Source organism: Lepus europaeus, chromosome 19, assembly GCF_033115175.1.
Source record: "Lepus europaeus isolate LE1 chromosome 19, mLepTim1.pri, whole genome shotgun sequence".
Lineage (NCBI taxonomy): Eukaryota > Metazoa > Chordata > Mammalia > Lagomorpha > Leporidae > Lepus > Lepus europaeus.
This window is the reverse complement of record NC_084845.1, coordinates 6,065,891-6,083,999: the sequence shown is the minus strand read 5'-3', so window position 1 is coordinate 6,083,999 and position 18,109 is coordinate 6,065,891. Positions and strand designations below refer to the sequence as shown.

The 18,109-nt window shown below is 67.1% G+C and overlaps 2 protein-coding genes across 20 annotated transcripts in view; one reads left to right on the top strand and one right to left on the bottom strand.

Moving 5' to 3' along the window:
* The window catches only part of MYH14 (myosin heavy chain 14), a 64,067-nt gene extending 59,848 nt beyond the window's left edge, over nucleotides 1-4,219 (top strand). For all 3 annotated transcript variants that reach the window (XM_062176360.1, XM_062176361.1, XM_062176359.1), the window contains 4 exons: nucleotides 613-821; nucleotides 1,228-1,336; nucleotides 2,733-2,905; nucleotides 3,750-4,219. In XM_062176360.1, coding sequence (XP_062032344.1) covers nucleotides 613-821; nucleotides 1,228-1,336; nucleotides 2,733-2,905; nucleotides 3,750-3,903 — 645 coding nt within the window. In that variant the 3' untranslated portion in view covers nucleotides 3,904-4,219. The remainder of the gene's footprint in view (nucleotides 1-612; nucleotides 822-1,227; nucleotides 1,337-2,732; nucleotides 2,906-3,749) is intronic.
* A 1,379-nt stretch (nucleotides 4,220-5,598) lies between these two features.
* Nucleotides 5,599-17,447, bottom strand: KCNC3 (potassium voltage-gated channel subfamily C member 3). 17 transcript variants are annotated; one of them, XM_062176531.1, is made up of 7 exons: nucleotides 16,572-17,447; nucleotides 12,406-13,513; nucleotides 11,205-11,396; nucleotides 10,852-10,874; nucleotides 10,555-10,743; nucleotides 8,239-8,298; nucleotides 5,599-7,427 (listed from the first exon to the last, which is right to left on the bottom strand). In XM_062176531.1, exons 1-7 carry the CDS (start codon nucleotides 17,445-17,447, stop codon nucleotides 7,404-7,406), a joined length of 2,472 nt encoding a protein of 823 aa, XP_062032515.1. In that variant the 3' UTR covers nucleotides 5,599-7,403. The 17 variants fall into 17 exon arrangements, with proteins under 17 accessions (XP_062032515.1, XP_062032520.1, XP_062032528.1 ...); XM_062176536.1 differs by lacking the exon at nucleotides 10,555-10,743; XM_062176529.1 differs by lacking the exon at nucleotides 5,599-7,427 and having other exon boundaries at nucleotides 7,904-8,298.
* Nucleotides 17,448-18,109: the final 662 nt, after the last annotated feature.

Sequence of the window (18,109 nt, the reverse complement as noted above, 5' to 3'; positions counted from 1 at the left end):
TTCCCGAGGGCGTGCGCATCGCGATGAGCTTCCCTGTGAGGGCGAGATGGAATGACCACGGACTCGCTCCCGCGTCCTGAGCACGGGGCGCGCTCCGAGCGTGAGCAGAGTACCGGCTTCTGTTCCCAGGCGCGTGTGCTCACGTTCACGCTGCTGAAGGAGGCAGCGCCTCCCGTGATCCTGCCTTTCCTCCCTTTCAGAGCCCCCCCAGCCCCCGCCCCAGGTGCACGCCGCCAGCCCCGAGCTGCTCTGCCACCTGCGGGTTTCACGAGCTCCCCAGCTGACCCCGGTGCAAGCAGCAGTGAGATAATCCTTGGAACAGGCTCACTCACACACAGGCAGAACTTACAGCTATTCAACAAGCCCATGGTGCTGGTCTCCTGGACATAATTTAAATGGAAAAAGGCTGTCCGGAGAGGTCACGAGCCAGGGCAGCCATACTGGTCGGTGGTGTCAGTGAGGGGAAATGCGGCATTTGCTGTGTACTTAGTGCCGGGATCTGCGCTACCCACGTGCGAGTGCTCAGCCTCTCCATGCCGGGAGGGGCCCGGGGCTCCCTGCCGTCCCCTCTGAGGCTCCCCGGGGTCACCCTTGCTTGCCCACACCCCGCAGGTGGAGACGCTGACCACAGAGCTGTCGGCCGAGCGCAGCTTCTCAGCCAAGGCCGAGAGCGGGCGGCAGCAGCTGGAGCGACAGATGCAGGAGCTGCGGGGCCGCCTGGGCGAAGAGGACGCCGGGGCCCGGGCGCGCCAGAAGATGGTGATCGCCGCCCTGGAGTCCAAGCTGGCCCAGGCTGAAGAGCAGCTGGAGCAGGAGAGCAGGTGGGTGGGAAGGGCGGGGCGGGCAACGTCGGCGTCCGTCCCTTTGGACGCTTTGGGGTGCAGACTTGGGCAGCAGCGTCGCACTCAGCGCTAGCTGTGTAACACCCGGCTTCAGACATGGCCGCTCATCACCGTCCCGCGTCCTAAGGCTGGCCGGCAGGTTCCGCTGCTCGGGGCCGCGGGGACCTCACTGAGCATCTTTGCCCAACTCGGGCTCAGCCACCTGGCTCTGCGGCTTTGGCTGGGCTCTTGTAAGTCGAAGGCCTCGTCTGGGACCGCTAGGCCTGGGGATGGAAAAGGGAGAAGAGGCCAGGCCAAGAACTGGGTGACAGCCGCTGGACACGGCCGTGGCGACAGAGCTCGAGGGGAGCCCCTCTCCCAAGTCCCCCACTCTTCCTGTCTCCAGGGAGCGCATCCTCTCTGGAAAGCTGGTGCGCAGAGCTGAGAAGCGGCTGAAAGAAGTGGTTCTGCAGGTGGAGGAGGAGAGGCGGGTGGCCGACCAGCTCCGGGACCAGGTACACAGTGGCCCCACCAGGGGGCAGTAGAGAGTGGGGTGCACGGTGAGTGAGACATAGCACAGGCCACCTCTGCAGGCAGGGGGCTCCTGGCACAGAGCAGCGTGCAGGTGCTGGGCTGGAGCTGAGGGGAGAAACCAGCCCAGGACGTCGGCCTCCACAGCGCTGAAACCAGTGACTGTGCCACAGAATCGGAGCTGAGGCAGCCCTGGTGAGGACAGAGGCCAAGCCCTGCAGCCCTGCCCGTGAACTAGGCCAGTAGTGTGTATGCAGCGATTTCTGTGTGCCAGGCACTGTTCTAAAGTCACAGCATGAGGCGTGTTTAATTCTTGTCAGAAGCCACGGGGTGAGCACCATCATTTCCTGTTATTCGGGTGGGGAAACCGAGGCATAAAACGTGACGTCACTCACTCCCAGGGAGAAGTGGGGCCGGGGCTCAAACTCACACTCGGGCCGCAAGCTCTGTGCTCTTGCTGACTCGAGCATTTGGTCTACCCTAAGCAGTATGACAGCTGCTTTTAAAGTAACACTACGTTTTCTCACTGGGAAAGTGACACCTTGAGAGGGGATATAATTTACATAAACGTCAGGGCCTGAATCAAACCCCAGGTCAGGGTCCCTGTGCCCTTAAAAGCTCAGCTCTGCTTTATTCATTGACCCTGCAGTTCTGTGCCCAGCTCTCCGCCAGGAACGAGGGGTGTGGGTGTAATGAGAAAGAGGGTGTCGCCCTCCTCACGGACCCCACATTCTCAGCATAGGAGAAGGCACAGGAAACACACAGGCAGAGTCCACTGTAGACTGTGCCAGGGCCATGAGAAAAAAGGAGAATTAGGAGAGGAAGAACTGGGAGGTCTGTGGGTGCAGGGTCTCTGAGGAGTGAGGAGGACCAGACGGGCACAGTGCAAGGGCTCTGACACACAGCAGTCCGCTGGGTGAGTTTAGAGGAGCAGACCAGCACAGCCGGAGAGGAGCGCGGGCTGGTGGGTGCAGCGACACCAATGAGGTCCGGTCCTGGTGCTTCCTTCTGGGAGGAAGAGATGGCAAAATGCACAGAGTGTCTTGGTGACGCGGGTCTGGTCAGTGTGTGTGGGGGGACATCTCGGTGACGCAGGTCTGGTCAGCGTGGGGGGCATCTTGGTGCCGTGGGTCTGGTCAGCGTGTGTGTTTGGGGGAAGAGAAAGGGACGAGAACGGGACCCCCCCCCCCCGCCAGGCCCACAGCGCCAGGTGGAGGGGCTGGGAGCCCTGGGGTTTGTGAGCCGGGGCTGCCAGGCTCCTGGAGCGCAGACCTGAGGCTGGGATGGGGGCTGGTGGGAGGGTCTTGGGGAAGGGAGGGCCGTGGGGGAGAGTGCCTGGGGCGCTGACGCCTGCCCACCTGCCCGTGCGGCTCCGCCCAGCTGGAGAAGGGGAACCTGCGGGTGAAGCAGCTGAAGCGGCAGCTGGAGGAGGCGGAGGAGGAGGCGTCGCGGGCGCAGGCCGGGCGCCGGCGGCTGCAGCGCGAGCTGGAGGACGTCACCGAGTCGGCCGAGTCCATGAACCGCGAGGTCACCACGCTGCGGAACCGGCTCCGGTGCGCGAGGGGGTGGCGTGGGGTGGGGGCACGGCAGCCACCTGCGCACGGTGGGGGGGGGCACCTAGGCCAGGCTGCGAGGGCCGAGGGGACTGGGACCCATGGCAACGTCTCCTCCCACCCCCACTGCTCTGCTCTATGCCCCCTCCTCACCCAGGCGTCCACCTCCCTGTGCACTCCCCACCTCCCTCCACTCCTGCCTCTCAGCTACCCTCTCTGCCCCCATTCCCAACTCTCTGCCCCCACGCCTCTTCCCCCACCCCTGCCTCATTCTCTCCCCCAACATGTCATCCCACCTCTCTCCCCTCCCCTCCCCCTCCTCACCTCTGTCTCCCCCCTCCTCACCTCTGCCTCTCCCTCTCATGTCGTTCTCTGCTTCTCACTTTTTCCCCCTGCCCCATGTCCTCATGGCTTCTCTCCCCTTCCCCTACCCTGTCTCACCTCTCTGTCTCCCCCACCTCATCTCTGCCTCTCCCCCCACATCATCTCTGTCTCCCCCACCTCATTTCTGCCTCTCCCTCTCCCCCCTACACCATCTGTCTCCCCCCTCCTCATCTCTGCCTCTCCTCCCCCCACGTCATCTCTGTCTCCCCCACGTCATCTCTGCCTCTCCCTCTCCCCCCTCCTCATCTCTGTCTCCCCCCACTGTATCTGTCTCCCCCTCCTCATCTCTGCCTCTCCTCCCCCACATGTCATTTTCTGTCTCCCCCCTCTTCATCTCTGCCTCTCCCTCTCCCCCCCCCCATGTCGTTCTCTGCTTCTCCCTCTTCCCCCGCCCCATGTCCTCAGGGCCTGTCTCCCCTTCCCCTATCCCGTCTCACCTCTCTGTCTCCCCTCCCCACAGGCGCGCGCCCCTCACCTTCACCACCCGCACCGTGCGCCAGGTGTTCCGGCTGGAGGAGGGCGTGGTATCCGATGAGGAGGCGGAGGAGGCAGAGCCCGGGTCTGGGCAGCCGGCCGCGGAGTCTGAGGGGTCCCCAGGAGCCCAGCCGCAGTGACCTGGGCCCCAGCCCTGAGAGGCAGAGACAGGCCTGGCCCCTCCCCCACCCTGCACCCACACTCTGGAGAGGATGCCCCACCCTGGGCCCCCAAACAGGAGTGGGCCACCCAGGGGCAAGGACCGGGCTGTCTTGCTTGGAGGAACACTGGGTCCCATCAGCACCCACCCTGCCTTCAGCCGTCAGCCACAGCAGCCAGGGCTCCAGCCGGGTCCCGCAGAGGGGCTTCTGGTCTCCCGCCTGCTTCCCGGTCTGGGGTTTCCCAGGAGGACAGAGGGGTCCCCCTGAGGCCCTGGCAGAAATAAACCTTGGCCAACTCCACCCTTATCTTCCCCTGTGCGTGTTCCTGGGGGGAGAGGGGCGGGGAACCTCCTCGGCAACCAGCCACTCATTTCCCTCTCCCCACGACGTCCCTCCCGGCCGGCGGGTGCACAGCAGCGCTCAGCGCCTCCCCGCGCGTGGTGGGCACTCGGGAGGTCTTTGCTGAATGAGCGAATCCTGGCCCTGCTGTCCCGGAGCGTGGTGGAGCCAGGCCCGGAGACCCCAGGGCACACGGCCACTCGACAGCTGAGTGGGTCTGAGCGCGGGCAGCCTGTCCCCCAGACTCATTCCTTGGGGACTCTTCCGCTAGGGGTGTTGTCCCCATTCTCACCGCCAGGGAAACTGAGGTCGCGCTCCCCCCACCTCTCCCCACAACAAGACCACAGCACACCGCGCTCCCTGGGGAGGCCTCCCCCGCGCACACGGAGCAGCAAATTGTAAATGAAAAGGAAACTTTTATTTCGGAGAGGAGGGGGGATGGGTGGGGAGGGGGCATGACACTTTTTCTTTGGGGAGGGGGTGACATGCGGCAGCTTCTGCATTGGGCGGTTCATGCACCCAGGGTGGGCGTGGGGGAGGCTTGGGGGAGGGGCCGTGCCGACCCCTCCCTCTCCGCCCTGCGGGTGGGCTGAGAAGACCCGCCAGTTAGCACCAGAGTTGGACGATTTGCAGACCTCCCCTCCCCACTCTGACTCCAGACCCCCGCCCCCATCCCTGAGAGCGCCCCGTGGCCGCCGCCGCCCCCCGCAGGCCAGGCCCGCCCCGCCCACTGTGAGTGAGAGGAACTTATTGCTGTGTGGGTTGGGGAGGGAAGCCGCGAGCTCAGGAAGACCCCGCGCCGTTCCTCCCTCCCCGACCGCCCCGCCCCCTGCCCGTGTCCGTGCGTTCCCGGAGCGCCGGAGGGGCGCGGCAAGCGTGCGGGGGCGCGGCATGCAGGCGCATGCGTGTAGTTGCAGGCACCCTGGCGGCCGGGGGCTAGAGGGGTGCGGGGACTCGGAAGCTGTCCCGTCCGCTCGCGGTCTCCCTCCCCGCACCCCACGCTGCTGACTCGGGGGACAGGGGAGGGGCCTGGGGGTCAAGTTGGGTTGACGTTTGTGATCGTGGTTCTTTTCAAAAGCTGAACTAAAAAGCTGGGGGGTAGGTGTGGCGGATTGGCGAGCGAGGGGGGAGGCGCTGGGAAGAGGTCAGTACCCTTTGGAAAAGACCCTCACTCCCGGTCCCCGACCCCTTGGGCTTTCCTGAAGGCCAGGGGAAACGGGGAGGGGCGTTGAGAGAAGTTGAACCCTTTGGCAAAAGAATCAGTACCCCCCGCCCCGTACCCTGGTGTCTGGAGCCCCTAGCCCTTTGCCCCGCCCCCACCAGAACCCGCCCCGCCCCCACCCCTGATTCTCCAGGGTTTGGGGGCCGAGGGAGGGATGCGGGGCACTCAAAATGCCCCTTGCATAGGAATCGGTGCATCAAGAATCTGCTCAGTGACGCCCCCACCCGCCCTGGTAGGGGAGGGGAGTTCCTGAGGCCGTGGGAGCGGGGGAGAGGGGTGTTCATTCCAAGGGCCCCCATTTCAAAGGGGGGTCCGCTAAGGATCGCGGGACCGGTGCGGTCTCTGGGTCTGGGGGAGGTAGCGCATCCTTGAGCCAGGATGGGATGTAAGAAATGGGGGTCCGCCCGCGAGCGCGCGGCGGGGCGGCGCGTCCCAGGCTCGGTCCTGCGGGCCCCTCCCCTCGGGCCGCAGCCTCTGAGATCCTCGGTGCGCTCCTGTGCGTGAAAGCGCTTCGAGCCTAAATGAACCTCATCCCGCCGGGCGTCTGGACCCGGCCCTGCGGGGTGGTGCGCACAACGCACACGGTACAGATCACACCTTTAAAACAAGCCTGTGTCCTTGTACTGCCCCCCCCCATCAGCGCACCGCGGGGGGCGCGGAGCCCACCCTCTGAAAAACAGCGCCGGTGGCGCCCAGGGTACCGGTTCGTTTCGGCACCATCTCGGGGAAAGTGCTTTTGGGGAGCAGGGCTGGGTGCAGAAAGGGGAACCGGGGGAGGCCTGGTCCCCTGGAGCTTAAACAGGTTGAGCGACAGGGGACCCCGGGAGGGGCCGTCTGGGGTGGGGCAGGCCTGAGGGTCAGGGGCAGGGAAGGATCCGGAGCATCCCAAAGGCTGAAATTGAGCTCAGAGCCGGGTCAAGGCTTCGAGGTTTGAGAAGTGCTGGGGTGCAGTCAGGGAACCGGGTGGGGGCCTTTGGGGGCGGGAAGCATCTGTGTGCGGAGGTTAAGTCCCAGGCTTGAGGGCTGCGGGGTGCCAGGGTCAGTGTGAGGAATTCTGGGTCCGGGTCTGGGAACTGGAGAGAGGGTGGGAAGATGTGTGCTGGGGGCCAGATCCACCCAGGAATCCTGGGGGCGCGGGACTGGGTCCGAGCAGCAGGAGCCGAGGCGGGCAGATCCCGGGTGGGGGCGCCATCCAGCAGAGGGATCCCGGGAGAGGCTGGGAGCAGCTGTGCAGGCACGCGGCGCCGCCCACCCTCCGAGCCCGCGGTCTGCTGGGGCAAGGCTGGCTCCCGGCAGTTTTTCCCTCGCCTGCGCGTGGTTTGGGTGCCCCCCGCGGGAGGGGCTGAAGGCCAGGAGCCCCCTCCCTCGAGGTCCCAGCCCCCTTCCCTCAGGCATGCAGCCCCTGGCGGCTTATTGCTAGGTGGAGCTGAGTGGGGGGTCCAGGTGGGAGGGGGCATGCAGAGTGGGGGAGGCGCCCCAAGATGTAATTGGCATAATTTGGCCTTATTTACACGAGTGGATGGGAGGGGTCCTATGGCTCGTGGAGACCTGAGAAGGCTTTTCTTTTTGGGGGGAGTAGGGAATGGGGAAGAGTTGGGGGATGGGCTTTGGTCCCTCCCCTCCAGCCTGGGGGCCCAGGTGGGGGGGTGAGGGGCCCGGGGGTGTCTGCTGGCGTCTTCATCTCATTGCATATTATTAATGACTTTTTTGATTTTTTTTAAAAACCCTTTCCCCCACCCCCCTCCCCCAGCGCCTTCACCTTCTTCCCAGTCACCCCCAGTCCCCCCACAGGGGGGAGGGGAGCGCTAAAGGATGGAGGGCAGGGTTGGGGGGGCGCGGCGGGCAGCCCGGGGAGAGCCAGGGGGCGTGGCAAGGGGCGCGAGGCGCAGGGACACCCCGCTGAGGCCCGCGATGCTGCTCAGGCTGCGGGACTTCTCGTAACCTGGGGGGGGGCAGAAAACGGGGGAGCACGGAGGGCGGGCAGGGGCGGGGCGACAGAGAGACCCCGAGACGGGGAGCGAAGAGACAGAGACGGAAACGGTGAGGGGGCGAGAGACAGCCAGAGAGACGAGGAAGGAGAGGCAGACGGACAGAAGGGTGCAGACGGAGAGCCGGGCGGACGGCGAGGGCAGACGGAGAGAAGGGAACAGATGGGAGTCAGTCCACACCACAGCACGGTCCAGACAGGGGAGGGAGACCGGATTAGGAGGCAGGAGGCGCCCACCGAGCCTCCCCCCCAACCCCCTGGCCGCCCCGACCCCCACCGCCCCACGTTGGTCCCCTCCTCTGAGGCGCAGGTGGGCAGCGAGGCGGAATGCATGTAGGGGAGCAGCCGGTGGAGAGGGCGGGAACGCGATGGGCACACGGGCCGGGGGCGGGCCCGCTGGTGGGAGGAGGAGGAGGGGCGGCGGGGGCGGGGTCTGGGGGTGGGGGCTGAAGGGAGCGAAGCTGGCAGGGGCATTGGGAGGTGGACGAGTGCTCCTAGGGGAGTGGGTTAGGGTTAGGAGGACAAGGCTCGTCCTGGGGTGGGGGCCCAGGCAGGCTCTGGGCTGGGGCTGGTGTGGGAGATGCCAGGGGCTCCAGGCTGGGGAGTGGGTGTGCTTGCGCCATCGAGGGGGAGTGTGTCAGAGTTCTGCCTGCGCCGGGGGGAGCACTGAGCGCCATGGAGGAAGGGGTCCTGACCCTGGGGAGGGGGGGAGTTTGAAGCCCAGAATCTTGGAGAGCCCCCCTCCCAGCCATTCCCAATTGCTAACCTGGGGGGAAGGGGCAGGGGGGGACCGAGGGTCTCGCGAGATCTCAGGCGGTGACAAGAGCTGGGGACAGAAATACACGAGAGTCAAGGCGAGGGGAGGACGGCCAGGGGGCCCCCCAACACAGCCGCACTGTTGGGGGGATGGAGAGACGCCGGATCTCCTCCACGCTGGTGTTTTCCGGGAAAAAGGAGCAATGAAATGGGGGCGGCCAGAGACATCAAATATGGAGGGAGCTTCCGGGGTGGCTGAAGCGGGGGGGGGGGCTGGGGAGGGCTCGAAGCGGGAGCCAGAGGTGGGGCCAACAAGGAGGGAGTGGGGTCTGGGGGAAGGAGGGTGTTGATGGGAGGGAGGGTGCTGGGGCAAAAGGACAGAGGCAGAGTTGGGGAGGGGAGGGGAGGAGAGGAGGGGGGAAGGGAGGGGAGTGGAGAGGAAAGAAGGGAGGGGAGGGGTGCAGAGAGGAGGGAAGGGAGGGGAGGGGAGGGAAGGGGAGGGGAGGGGAGGGGAGGGAAGGGGAGGGAGGGGAGGGGGAGGGGGGGCAGTCCAGGAGCTCGGCCAGCCCCATCAGCTCCAGCCATCATTTGAGTTCCATGAATGGGTTTTGGCATCAAAGGCAAGAGCAGCAGGGACCCCCCCCCCCCGGACCGTGGCCCACCCCCACCCCTACTGTGTACCCACTCATCCCCGGCCTCCCCCTCCATCCCACAAGGGCCCCTCCAGACTTGGAGATTGGAACAAAGGGTGGAATAGGATGGGGTGCAAGCAGGGGGAGGGGAGCTGGGAGGAGAGTGGGGGGAGGGCAATGAGATGAAAATGGAAGATGACGGGGGGGGGGGTGCAGAAGAGGATGGGACGAGGCAAAGGACAGGCCCCTGGGACTGGGAGCCTGAGGCCTGGGTCTCGGCCCTGGCCTCCCTGGGAGTTGGGGTGGGGCTGTCCAGGGGCTCCCCGAGTCCGCCCCGTGGCACCTCTGGGCGGCGGGCAGGGACCCTTCAGCGTGTCTGTATTTCTGGGGAAGGCTGTACAGCTGCTTGTCGAGTGATAGGTGGTGGGTCAGGCACCCTCTGATGGCCTCCCGTCGTATTTAAGGTAAAGTCCAGCCGGCTCACCATGACCAAACACCCGAGGCTCCCTCTGCCAGACTGCTGTCTCCCCCTGGCCACAGGCCCCAGCCACTCTGCCCTCCTGCTGTCCACATCAGCCCCACCGGCCCCTCCACCTGCCTTTCCTGCCTGGCCCGCCCCTTCCAGACCCCTTATCTAAAGCGGCTGCAGTATTGGCCCTGTTCTTTCTTCTTCTGAGTTGTTTGCATTCTGCTTCCTCTGGTCAGGGGTCAGCAAACCTCCTATGAATGATCGCTCAACTAGCCGGTGTGTCTGGCCGTGGAGCCACCTGACTCCACTCGCTGCTGTAGCATGCTGGTGGCTCTGTGTCAATAAAGCTTTATTTACAAAAGCCGCTGGCAGTCACCCCAGCTCTGCGGGGCCTGGGACTGTGCCCTTGAGGACGGGATACTGAGTGAAAAAATGAATTCATGAAGGAAGGGAGCTAGGGTTCCTGCTGCGGGCGAGCCTTGGTGACACCTGCTGACCCACTCTTCACTCCACCTGTCTCCTCTCCAGCCGGGCTGGGCCCCCCCATCACCCCACCTGTCTCCTCTCCAGCCGGGCTGGCCCCGCCCCACTATCACCCCACCTGACTCCTCTCCAGCTGGGCTGGCCCAGACCCCCGCTCTCCCATCACCCCACCTGTCTCCTCTCTCCCCTCACCCCACCTGTCTCCTCTCTCCCCTCACCCCACCTGTCTCCTCTCCAGCCGGGCTGGCCCCGCCCCCCGCTCTCCCATCACCCCACCTGTCTCCTCTCCAGCCGGGCTGGCCCCCCCATCACCCCACCTGTCTCCTCTCCAGCCGGGCTGGCCCCGCCCCCCGCTCTCCCATCACCCCACCTGTCTCCTCTCTCCCCTCACCCCACCTGTCTCCTCTCCAGCCGGGCTGGCCCCTGACCCCCGCTCTCCCGGCCCTGTCCTTTCCTCTCCAGCCCCTCAGCCCTGGCCCTAGCTCAGGCCTCTTCCCCAGGCTGGCCCTGCTGCTCTACCCAGGGATCCAGGGATACTGCCTATTTAGGACTTGGCCTCCCTGCTGGAGCCAGAGAGCTCCTCTCCCTGCACGACCCAGCGCCACCCCCTCGGCAGGGGCCTGGGGGCCCAGCACAGGGTCAGCTCCTGGCATTGGAACTGCTCACAGCTGAACTCCCTGAGCCCCGCACCTGGGACCGCCCCCCGGGGGGTGCTGGGTGGAAGGGGGTCTTCCTTGCTCACCCCTGCGCTCAGCGGTGCAGTGGGCGCGCGCCCAGTCTTCCTGACTACTGCAGAGATGCTGGTGGGGATGAAGATGGAGTCGGTCGCGAGGGTGGTGTGGGGGTCAGGTGCCAAGTGTGGGAGGGAGCGGCGGGCGAGTCCTGGGGCACGTGGGGGTCCGTGTGAGGAGCTAGGGGTTAACGGGTGCAGCTGCTCAAGGTGAGGGGTGGGAGTCTCGGTCAGTGGGGGCTGCATGTCTCCGAGGGGTTAGTCAGGAGGGAGGGGTTAGTCAGGGGATCGGGAGGGGGGGCTACTTACCCTAGGGGGAGGGGGTTCGTCCACTAGGGGGATATCCAGGCCGCGGCGTTGGTGTTGAGGTCGGGCAAGAAGCTTGGGGGGCCTGGCTTGCGCCAGTCTGGGGGGGGCAGTGGGGGAGCACCGGTGGCTGGGGGTGGGGGAGGAGGCCAGAGGGGCCAGGTGGGCAGGGAAATGGAGATGGAATAAAGACAGGTGAGAGTCACTGGTAAGGAGACGAGGCAGGGTAGGGGGCAACTTAGGGCCGTGAGAAGGGGGGAGTCCAACGCCACCGCCCCATCACTCCGTCCTCCCTCCCCTGGGCCAGGGCAGGGGGAGAAGGGGAGGGTCTGGGGGTCCTATGGAGGGCACCTCACCTTTTCGGATGGAGCCGTCGGGAGAGGGGGCATAGTCGGTGAGGAGGAAGCAGGCTCGGTCCCGGCTGTAGCGGCCTCGGCTTCCAGGCGTGATGGGGCTCTTGTCCTCCGGGGACATGGCGGGCTGGTCTATGGCCGGGCAGTCCTCGTGGGCCAGCGCAGCTGCTGCCGGGTCCCCGTTGGGGCGGGGATCTGCAGCCCGAGCGGGTCAGGCAGAGACAGAGAGGAGAGAGTGAGAGGTGGGAGCAGAAGTCCACAGAGGGCAGCTGTTGGGGGCGATGAGGAGGGTGGTGGCTCCCCGGGGACGGGGCACTACCCGTGGGTTAGAGACGGACGTGGCTAGGAGCTGGGGTGGGGGTATGTGCTGAGGTGGCCAGAGGAGGGGCAGAGACCTGGGATGCCAGCCTGGTGTGTGAGGGTCACTGGTGGCCACGCACTGCGCAGGGCAAGGCTGGGGCATGGAGGGTGCCCACTGTGGGGAGAGGAGTGTCCAGACACTGGCCGTGCTAGCATGGGGGGGCAGGAGCCTGCTGAAGAGGACACCCTGGGGAAGGGCTGGGAAGGTGACAGGAGGGAGGGGCAGGTGGGGGTCCCCTAGGCTCTGACTCGAGCTATTTTTAATTGGTGTGGAACTGGGTCGGCGGCCGAGGGAACGAGATGGGGGCCGGGCGTCCCAGCTTCCTTTCTTGACCTACTTAAGGTGGGGGGGGGGCACCAGCTTCTCCCTCCTCCTGGACACCCAGCTCACTGCCACTGAGGTACAGCCCCCCCCCCCGGGGTGGGACACGCGCCTTTCTTCCTCTCTCCCCTCTCAGATGCCACCAGCCCACCACGGCCCCCCTCTCTGGTCTGCAGGACTACCACTCCCAGTCCACCACCCCCCCCCCCCCGGCTCTGAGTGACAGCCTGAGCCCCGGGCTCAGCCTCTGGGCCTGCTCCAGGAAGCCTGCACACAGCAGTGGGGTCCTCTGCCTCTCTGGCCCGCCAGCCGCTCACGTGGGAGCCCCTCTCGCTGGGCGGCCCTGGCTGCAGCTCTCCCTGGTCTCTCTTCCCTCGGTTCCTGACCATCTGGCCTCCCTGACTGCCAGCCACCACCTCCTGCTGGCACCCCCACAAAGCCCTCCTCCTCCTCCCCCAGCGCCCCTGCCTCACCTGCCCACCCCCCACCAGCGCTCCCCGCTCCCCCCTCCCCCGGCCTCACCTGCCCGGTTGATCTCAATCACCTCCTCCTGAGCCAGCGGGCAGGGCTCCCCGGGGGCCGGCAGAGGAGGCAGCCCCATGATCCCCAGCCCACCCGCTCCCCCCCTGAGCAGCCCAGGGTGCGTGTGGGGCCCCGGCGGGTAGGCCCCGGCCACAGTCACCCCCATGGAGGGCGGGGTGATGGGTGGGGGGGGGCTGATGCCGCCGCTGCCGTGGTGCGGGTGGGGCGGGGGCGGCGGGGGCGGGTCCGGCTTGCAGTAGTTGGGCGAGCCGGGCTGCGGGGGCCGGGGGATGTGTTTGTTCTTCTTCTTGGGCAGCTTCTGCTTGGCCATGGCCAGCGAGTAGTACATGCCAAAGTTGTTGACGATCACGGGCACAGGCATGGCGATGGTGAGCACCCCGGCCAGGGCACACAGCGCCCCGACCAGCATCCCCGACCAGGTCTTGGGGTACATGTCTCCGTAGCCCAGCGTGGTCATGGTGACCACGGCCCACCAGAAGCCGATGGGGATGTTTTTGAAGTAGGTGTGGTTGGAGCCCAGGATGTCGTCGGGATCGGCGCCGATGCGCTCGGCGTAGTAGATCATGGTGGCGAAGATGAGCACGCCCAGGGCCAGGAAGATGATGAGCAGCAGGAACTCGTTGGTGCTGGCGCGGAGCGTGTGGCCGAGCACGCGCAGCCCCACGAAGTGGCGGGTCAGCTTGAAGATGCGCAGGATGCGCACGAAGCGCACGACCCGCAGGAAGCCCAGCACGTCCTTGGCGGCCTTGGAGCTCAGGCCCGAGAGCCCCACCTCCAGGTAGAAGGGCAGGATGGCCACGCAGTCGATGATGTTCAGGCTGCTCTTGAGAAACTCCACCTTGTCCGGGCAGAAGGTGATGCGCATGAGGAACTCGAAGGTGAACCAGACCACGCACACGCCCTCCACGTAGGTCAGGAAGGGCTCCGTCTCCACCTCCACGTTGGTGATGTTCTCCGGCGGGGCCCCGGGGATCGGCGAGGCCTGCGTCACCGTCTTGTTGCTGATGTGGATGAAGCCCTCGTGGGTCTCCAGGCAGAAGGTGGTGATGGAGATGAGGATGAAGAAGAGTGAGGCGAAGGCCACGTACTGCGGGCGGGAGAGAGGGGAGCGATGACCGGCAGGCATCAGGCTGACCACAGCCTCTGGATACCCTCCCGGTGCCCCCGGCCTGGGCCCGGTGGGAATGGGGAAAGGCAGGCACCCTGCGCCTGTGGCTCCTGCCAGCACCCCACTCTCCTCTGGAACTAACAACAGGGGAGAGGAAGGAACAGAAGCAGTGGGAGGGGAGCTGGCCCCAGTAGGCACAGCAGATGGGCAGCGTCTTCCGCGGGAACAGCGTTGCTGGCCCCTGGCTCTGCCGCCGGATCACCTCCCCCACCCTCCTGTTCTAGGTCTCCTGCAGGGGTCCACGGGTTCTGCAGTGGGACGGGGGCAAGGGTGCCAGGCTCACCCCCCACACACACACACCCTGGGTCCTGGGAGACCTCAGGGCTCAGCTCGGAGCTGTGGGAGCGGGAATGGGAACAGGTGGGTGGGAGTTAAGTGTGGGAAGGCCCGGGTTTCAATCTGGCTGGCTTTTAACCTGCCTCACTTGGGCTAGGAGAGAGAGGTTTTTTTCTGAACCCCGCTTATTCACGGGGTTGTCCTGAGGGTGAAGTTAGGTGAGTGTACTAAGGGTTTGGCTTCAGAAGCAGTGCTGGCCTGAGGCCCGGAACATAGTGGGGGAGGTCTGACCTGGGATTGAGGGATGCGGGCATCTGAGACTGGCCAGGGGTTAAGGACTTTGGTGCCCTGGGAAGGGGAGACCTCGCTCGGAGAGGGCACGGTGGGACCACAGTCGGGTGGAATAGGGATGGGAAGGGGTTGGAGGACCAAAGCTGCAAGGCATTTGGGTGAAGGGGGAGAGGGCAGGGCCAGAGAGACGAGGGGCGTCCGTGCAGGGTGCGGAGAGCTGGGGGTCAGCGCTAGAGTTCGGCCCACGGTGGTGTGGGTTTCCTTTAAGAGGAGGGGGCGGGGTCAAGGTCCTGAGGAAGACAGGCAATGGGTCCAGGCTCCGGAGGTCCCTGGACTTTATCAGGCATGGGTGGGTTAGCATCTGCAAAAGGGACAGGTGTCGGGGCAGAGGGGGCCTTAGTCCATGGGTAGGGAGGCCAGTGGGCATGGAGCTTGGTGTAACGCGAGGTGCAGAACAGAAGGCGGCCAGGCTCGGGCCGCAGAGGACCCTGGACCTCGGGGCGGGCCGGGGGTCGATGCTGGGCCTCTGCCCACTCTCCCCCGCCAACCCTCGGATTCTCCGCAGTGGTTTAAGAGGCCAGAGGCCTCCGCAGAGCGCATGCCCCGTGCTTCCCCGCCCCCTCCGAGCTGGGTGCCCAGCGCAGGCTGCGGCACCGCAGTGGGGGCGGGCCGGCCGGGCCGGGGGGCGGGGCGCACGGCGGCCAGCACCATGGACAGCTCCCCCGCCGCAGTGCGCAGCCGCAGAGGCCCGGAGCCGCCTTAACCCGTTCCGGGCTGGAGCCCAGCGGGCAGCGCGCAGCCGCAGTGTCGCCGCTTTCCGGCGGGAGGCCCCGGACCCGGAGCTTCATTAACTCCTTGCCTCCCGAGGCACAGGGGGCGGTGGGCGCCCGCCGCAGTGCGCAGCCGCACAGGCCGGACGGCGTCGTGCTGCTTTAACCCCTCACCCCGAAAGTCAGGCTAGGAAGGGATGGCGTCTCTGCAAGAGGAAAGGAGAGATCCCGAGGGAGGAAGAGGGCGGCAGGAGGGCCGCACTGCAAACTCTCTCCAGCAGCCCGGCCCAGCTCACAAAGCCTCCGCAGGACAGCAGTGCCAGCCGTGCCAGACCCCCGGCTTCAGCATCCTCCTCATCTCAGCATCTTTCCGTGGGGTCACGGGGGGGGGGGGGGGAGGGCGCTCCAGGTCGGGGCAGGAGGGGGGCAGGGAACGGCTCAGACGCCCGAGGGACATCTGGGGCCACGTCCCTTCCGCACCTCTGCCGCCCCACCTCCCCCCACCCAACCCCGAATCTCGCCAACTCAGCGCTTCTCAGGGGCCAAACTTTCCGCGGTGGCTGCGGGGGGGGGGGCTCCCTCCCCCGGCGGGAATGCGGCACTGCGGCTCCGCGTCCTTCCCGGCCCAGGACGCGGCTCGGAGGGGGAGGGTGCCGGGTCCCCTGGGAGCGCTCCTCGGTCCCCTCTCCAGTCTACCCGGCTGTGAACCGCCCCCCCCCCCCTTCTGACAGTCTCCCTCCCAGCTCTCCGGGACAGGGAGAAAGTTAGGAGGCACCGGGGGAGGGCGGCCGCTCGGCCTGGGAAGTTACGGGTGTGTGCAGAAAGTTTTCTGGGAGAGATGGGGAGATGCCGGGAAGCCTAGAACTGAGAGCGCGCGCAGGGAACGGGAGGCTGGGGCGTGGGCGCTTCGGTTCTCCCTGCTGGAGGCGGGAGGGTGGAGACTTGGAAAGTTCTCGGACAGATGACTTGAGAGGAGGGGTCTCACTGGGCAAAGTGGGGAGCTGGGGGGGCACTTGACAGATTAGGAAGGGGGCTCTAGGGCTGGGGGAGGGAGAGGCCGGCAGCAGCTCTGCAGGGCGGGCAGCCTCTGGGGGACAGTCCTTGGGAGGACACAGAGGGGGCAGGAGGAAAGTTGCAGGCTCAGTGTTGGGGAGTCCTGGCTAAGGCAAGTGGTTTGGGGGTTCAGGGGACCCGGGAGGCTCTAGGGGCTGGGGACGGGGCCAGCCATTACCAGGAAACCCAAACTTGGCGAGGGAGGCCTGGGAGAGTGCGGCCCAGAGAGAAGCAGCGAGGTGTTGGGAGAGTCTGGGAGCAGAAGAGGGGGCTGGGGGGGGGCGCTGGAGGAGTCGGGGGCAGTGAGCAGAGGCCTAGGCACTCTGGGGACCAGGAGAGGTCTTCTTAGGCTTGCGGGGGGCGGGGAGAGAGGGGTGGGGTGGTTTGGGGAGCGGGTTGAGGTTTGTGGGGGTCCGGGGGATCTGAAGAGTGGGGAACTCTTTGGAGGACCCAAAGGCCGGGAGGGGGGTGTGTTCCGAGCGCGGGGGACAGACGCGGAGGGATGGAGCAGGCCGCGAGTTTCCGAGACCTGGGGGCACCCGGGAGAGGCAGGGGTGAGGGGATGGGGGCTCGGGGAAGTCGCTCACCCTGGCGGCCCGCGACGAGTAGGGGTCCTCGAAGAGCGCCCACACGCGGGGCTGCCAGCGGCGCCACCACGTGCCGCCTGCGCCGCCCGCGCCCCCCGGCGGCCCCCCGGCGCCGCCGCCCGCATCCTGGAAGCACAGGCGCTTGAGCTCGCCGCCCGCGCCGTCCAGGCCGCCGCCGCCCGCGCCCGCCTCGTCGTCCAGGCCGCCGTCGTGGGCGCCCCCGGCCGTGGCGGCGCCGGCCGCGCCCGAGGGGTCGGGCGCCTCGAAGGAGTCGAGCGCCTCCTCGGCGTCGCGGTGCTGCCGGTAGGTCATCCAGCAGCAGGCCTCCACGTCCGTCTCGTCGATGCCCCAGAAGCCGAGCTCCTCCTCGAAGAGCGGCCCGCACACGTCGGCCGGGCAGTGCAGCTTGCCGGTGCGGTAGTAGTTGAGCACGTAGGCGAAGACGCCCGGGTGCCGGTCGAAGAAGAACTCGTCGGCGCCCGGGTCGTAGTCGAAGCGCGCCGCGGCCTCGGGCTCCGTCAGGCCGGCCAGCCGCGTCCCCGGGAGGGTGCGCAGCGTGGAGCGGTACGTCTCATGGCGCACGCCGCCCACGTTGATCACGATCTTCCCGCTGTCGCCACCGCCGCCGCCGTGCCGCCCCATGGCCGCCGCCGGCAGCCCGGGGCATGGCTCGGCGCGCCGGCCCCCGGGCCCGCGGGGTGCCGGGGGGCCCGCCGGGGACGCGGCGGGGCCGAGCTGCGCAGGCGGCGGCTGCGGCTGCGGCGGCGGCGGGGACGGCGGCGGCGGGGACTCGGGCGGCTGCGGCGGCGGCGCCGGCTGCTGCTTGCCGGCCCCCTGGCGCCCGCGGAACGACGAGACGCAGACTGAGCTCAGCATTGGACGGGGGGCGGGGTGGGGGCGGGGCTTCGGGGGCGGGGCACAGGGGAGAGACGGGCGTGATTGGGCAGGAGGAGGCGGGGGCTGGAGGGGGCGGGTACGTAGGGGGCGGAGACAGAGGCGATTGGGGGGCAGGGTGGAGAGGGAGGGGCCTCAATGGGGGGGAGGACGAGAGGGGGCGTGCCTGATTGGCTGGAGCAGGTGGGCGGGGCTGGGACTCTAACAGCGCCCTGCCGAGGTAGGCGGGTCGCCGAGGGAGGCGCACGGATTGGAGGCAGCAGAGTGGAGGGGCGGGGACTCAGAGGAGGCGGGACCGGCAGGTGGTTCTACCTGGCTCGGCGGCCCGCGGAGGAGGAAGGCGGGGCGAGATATGAGCGAGACCTGACTGAACTGGAAAGAGAGATGGGGGCCGAGGGGGCCGAGTCCAGTCCTGGCCGGGAGGGGCGGGGCCGCAGTGAGGGCGGCCGTTTTGAATGGGGGGCTGAGAAGGGGGCGGGGAGCAGCGCGCCGAGACCAACCGGGCTTGGGAGGGGCGGGGCCTGAGAAGTAGAAAGAGTTGTGATTGGGCCGAGAGGGTGAGGGGGCGGGACGGGCGGGAACTTTCCGCGAAGGAACAGGCTGAGGGGGCGGAGGCGGAGACCCCGGGCCGCAGCGAGGCCAGG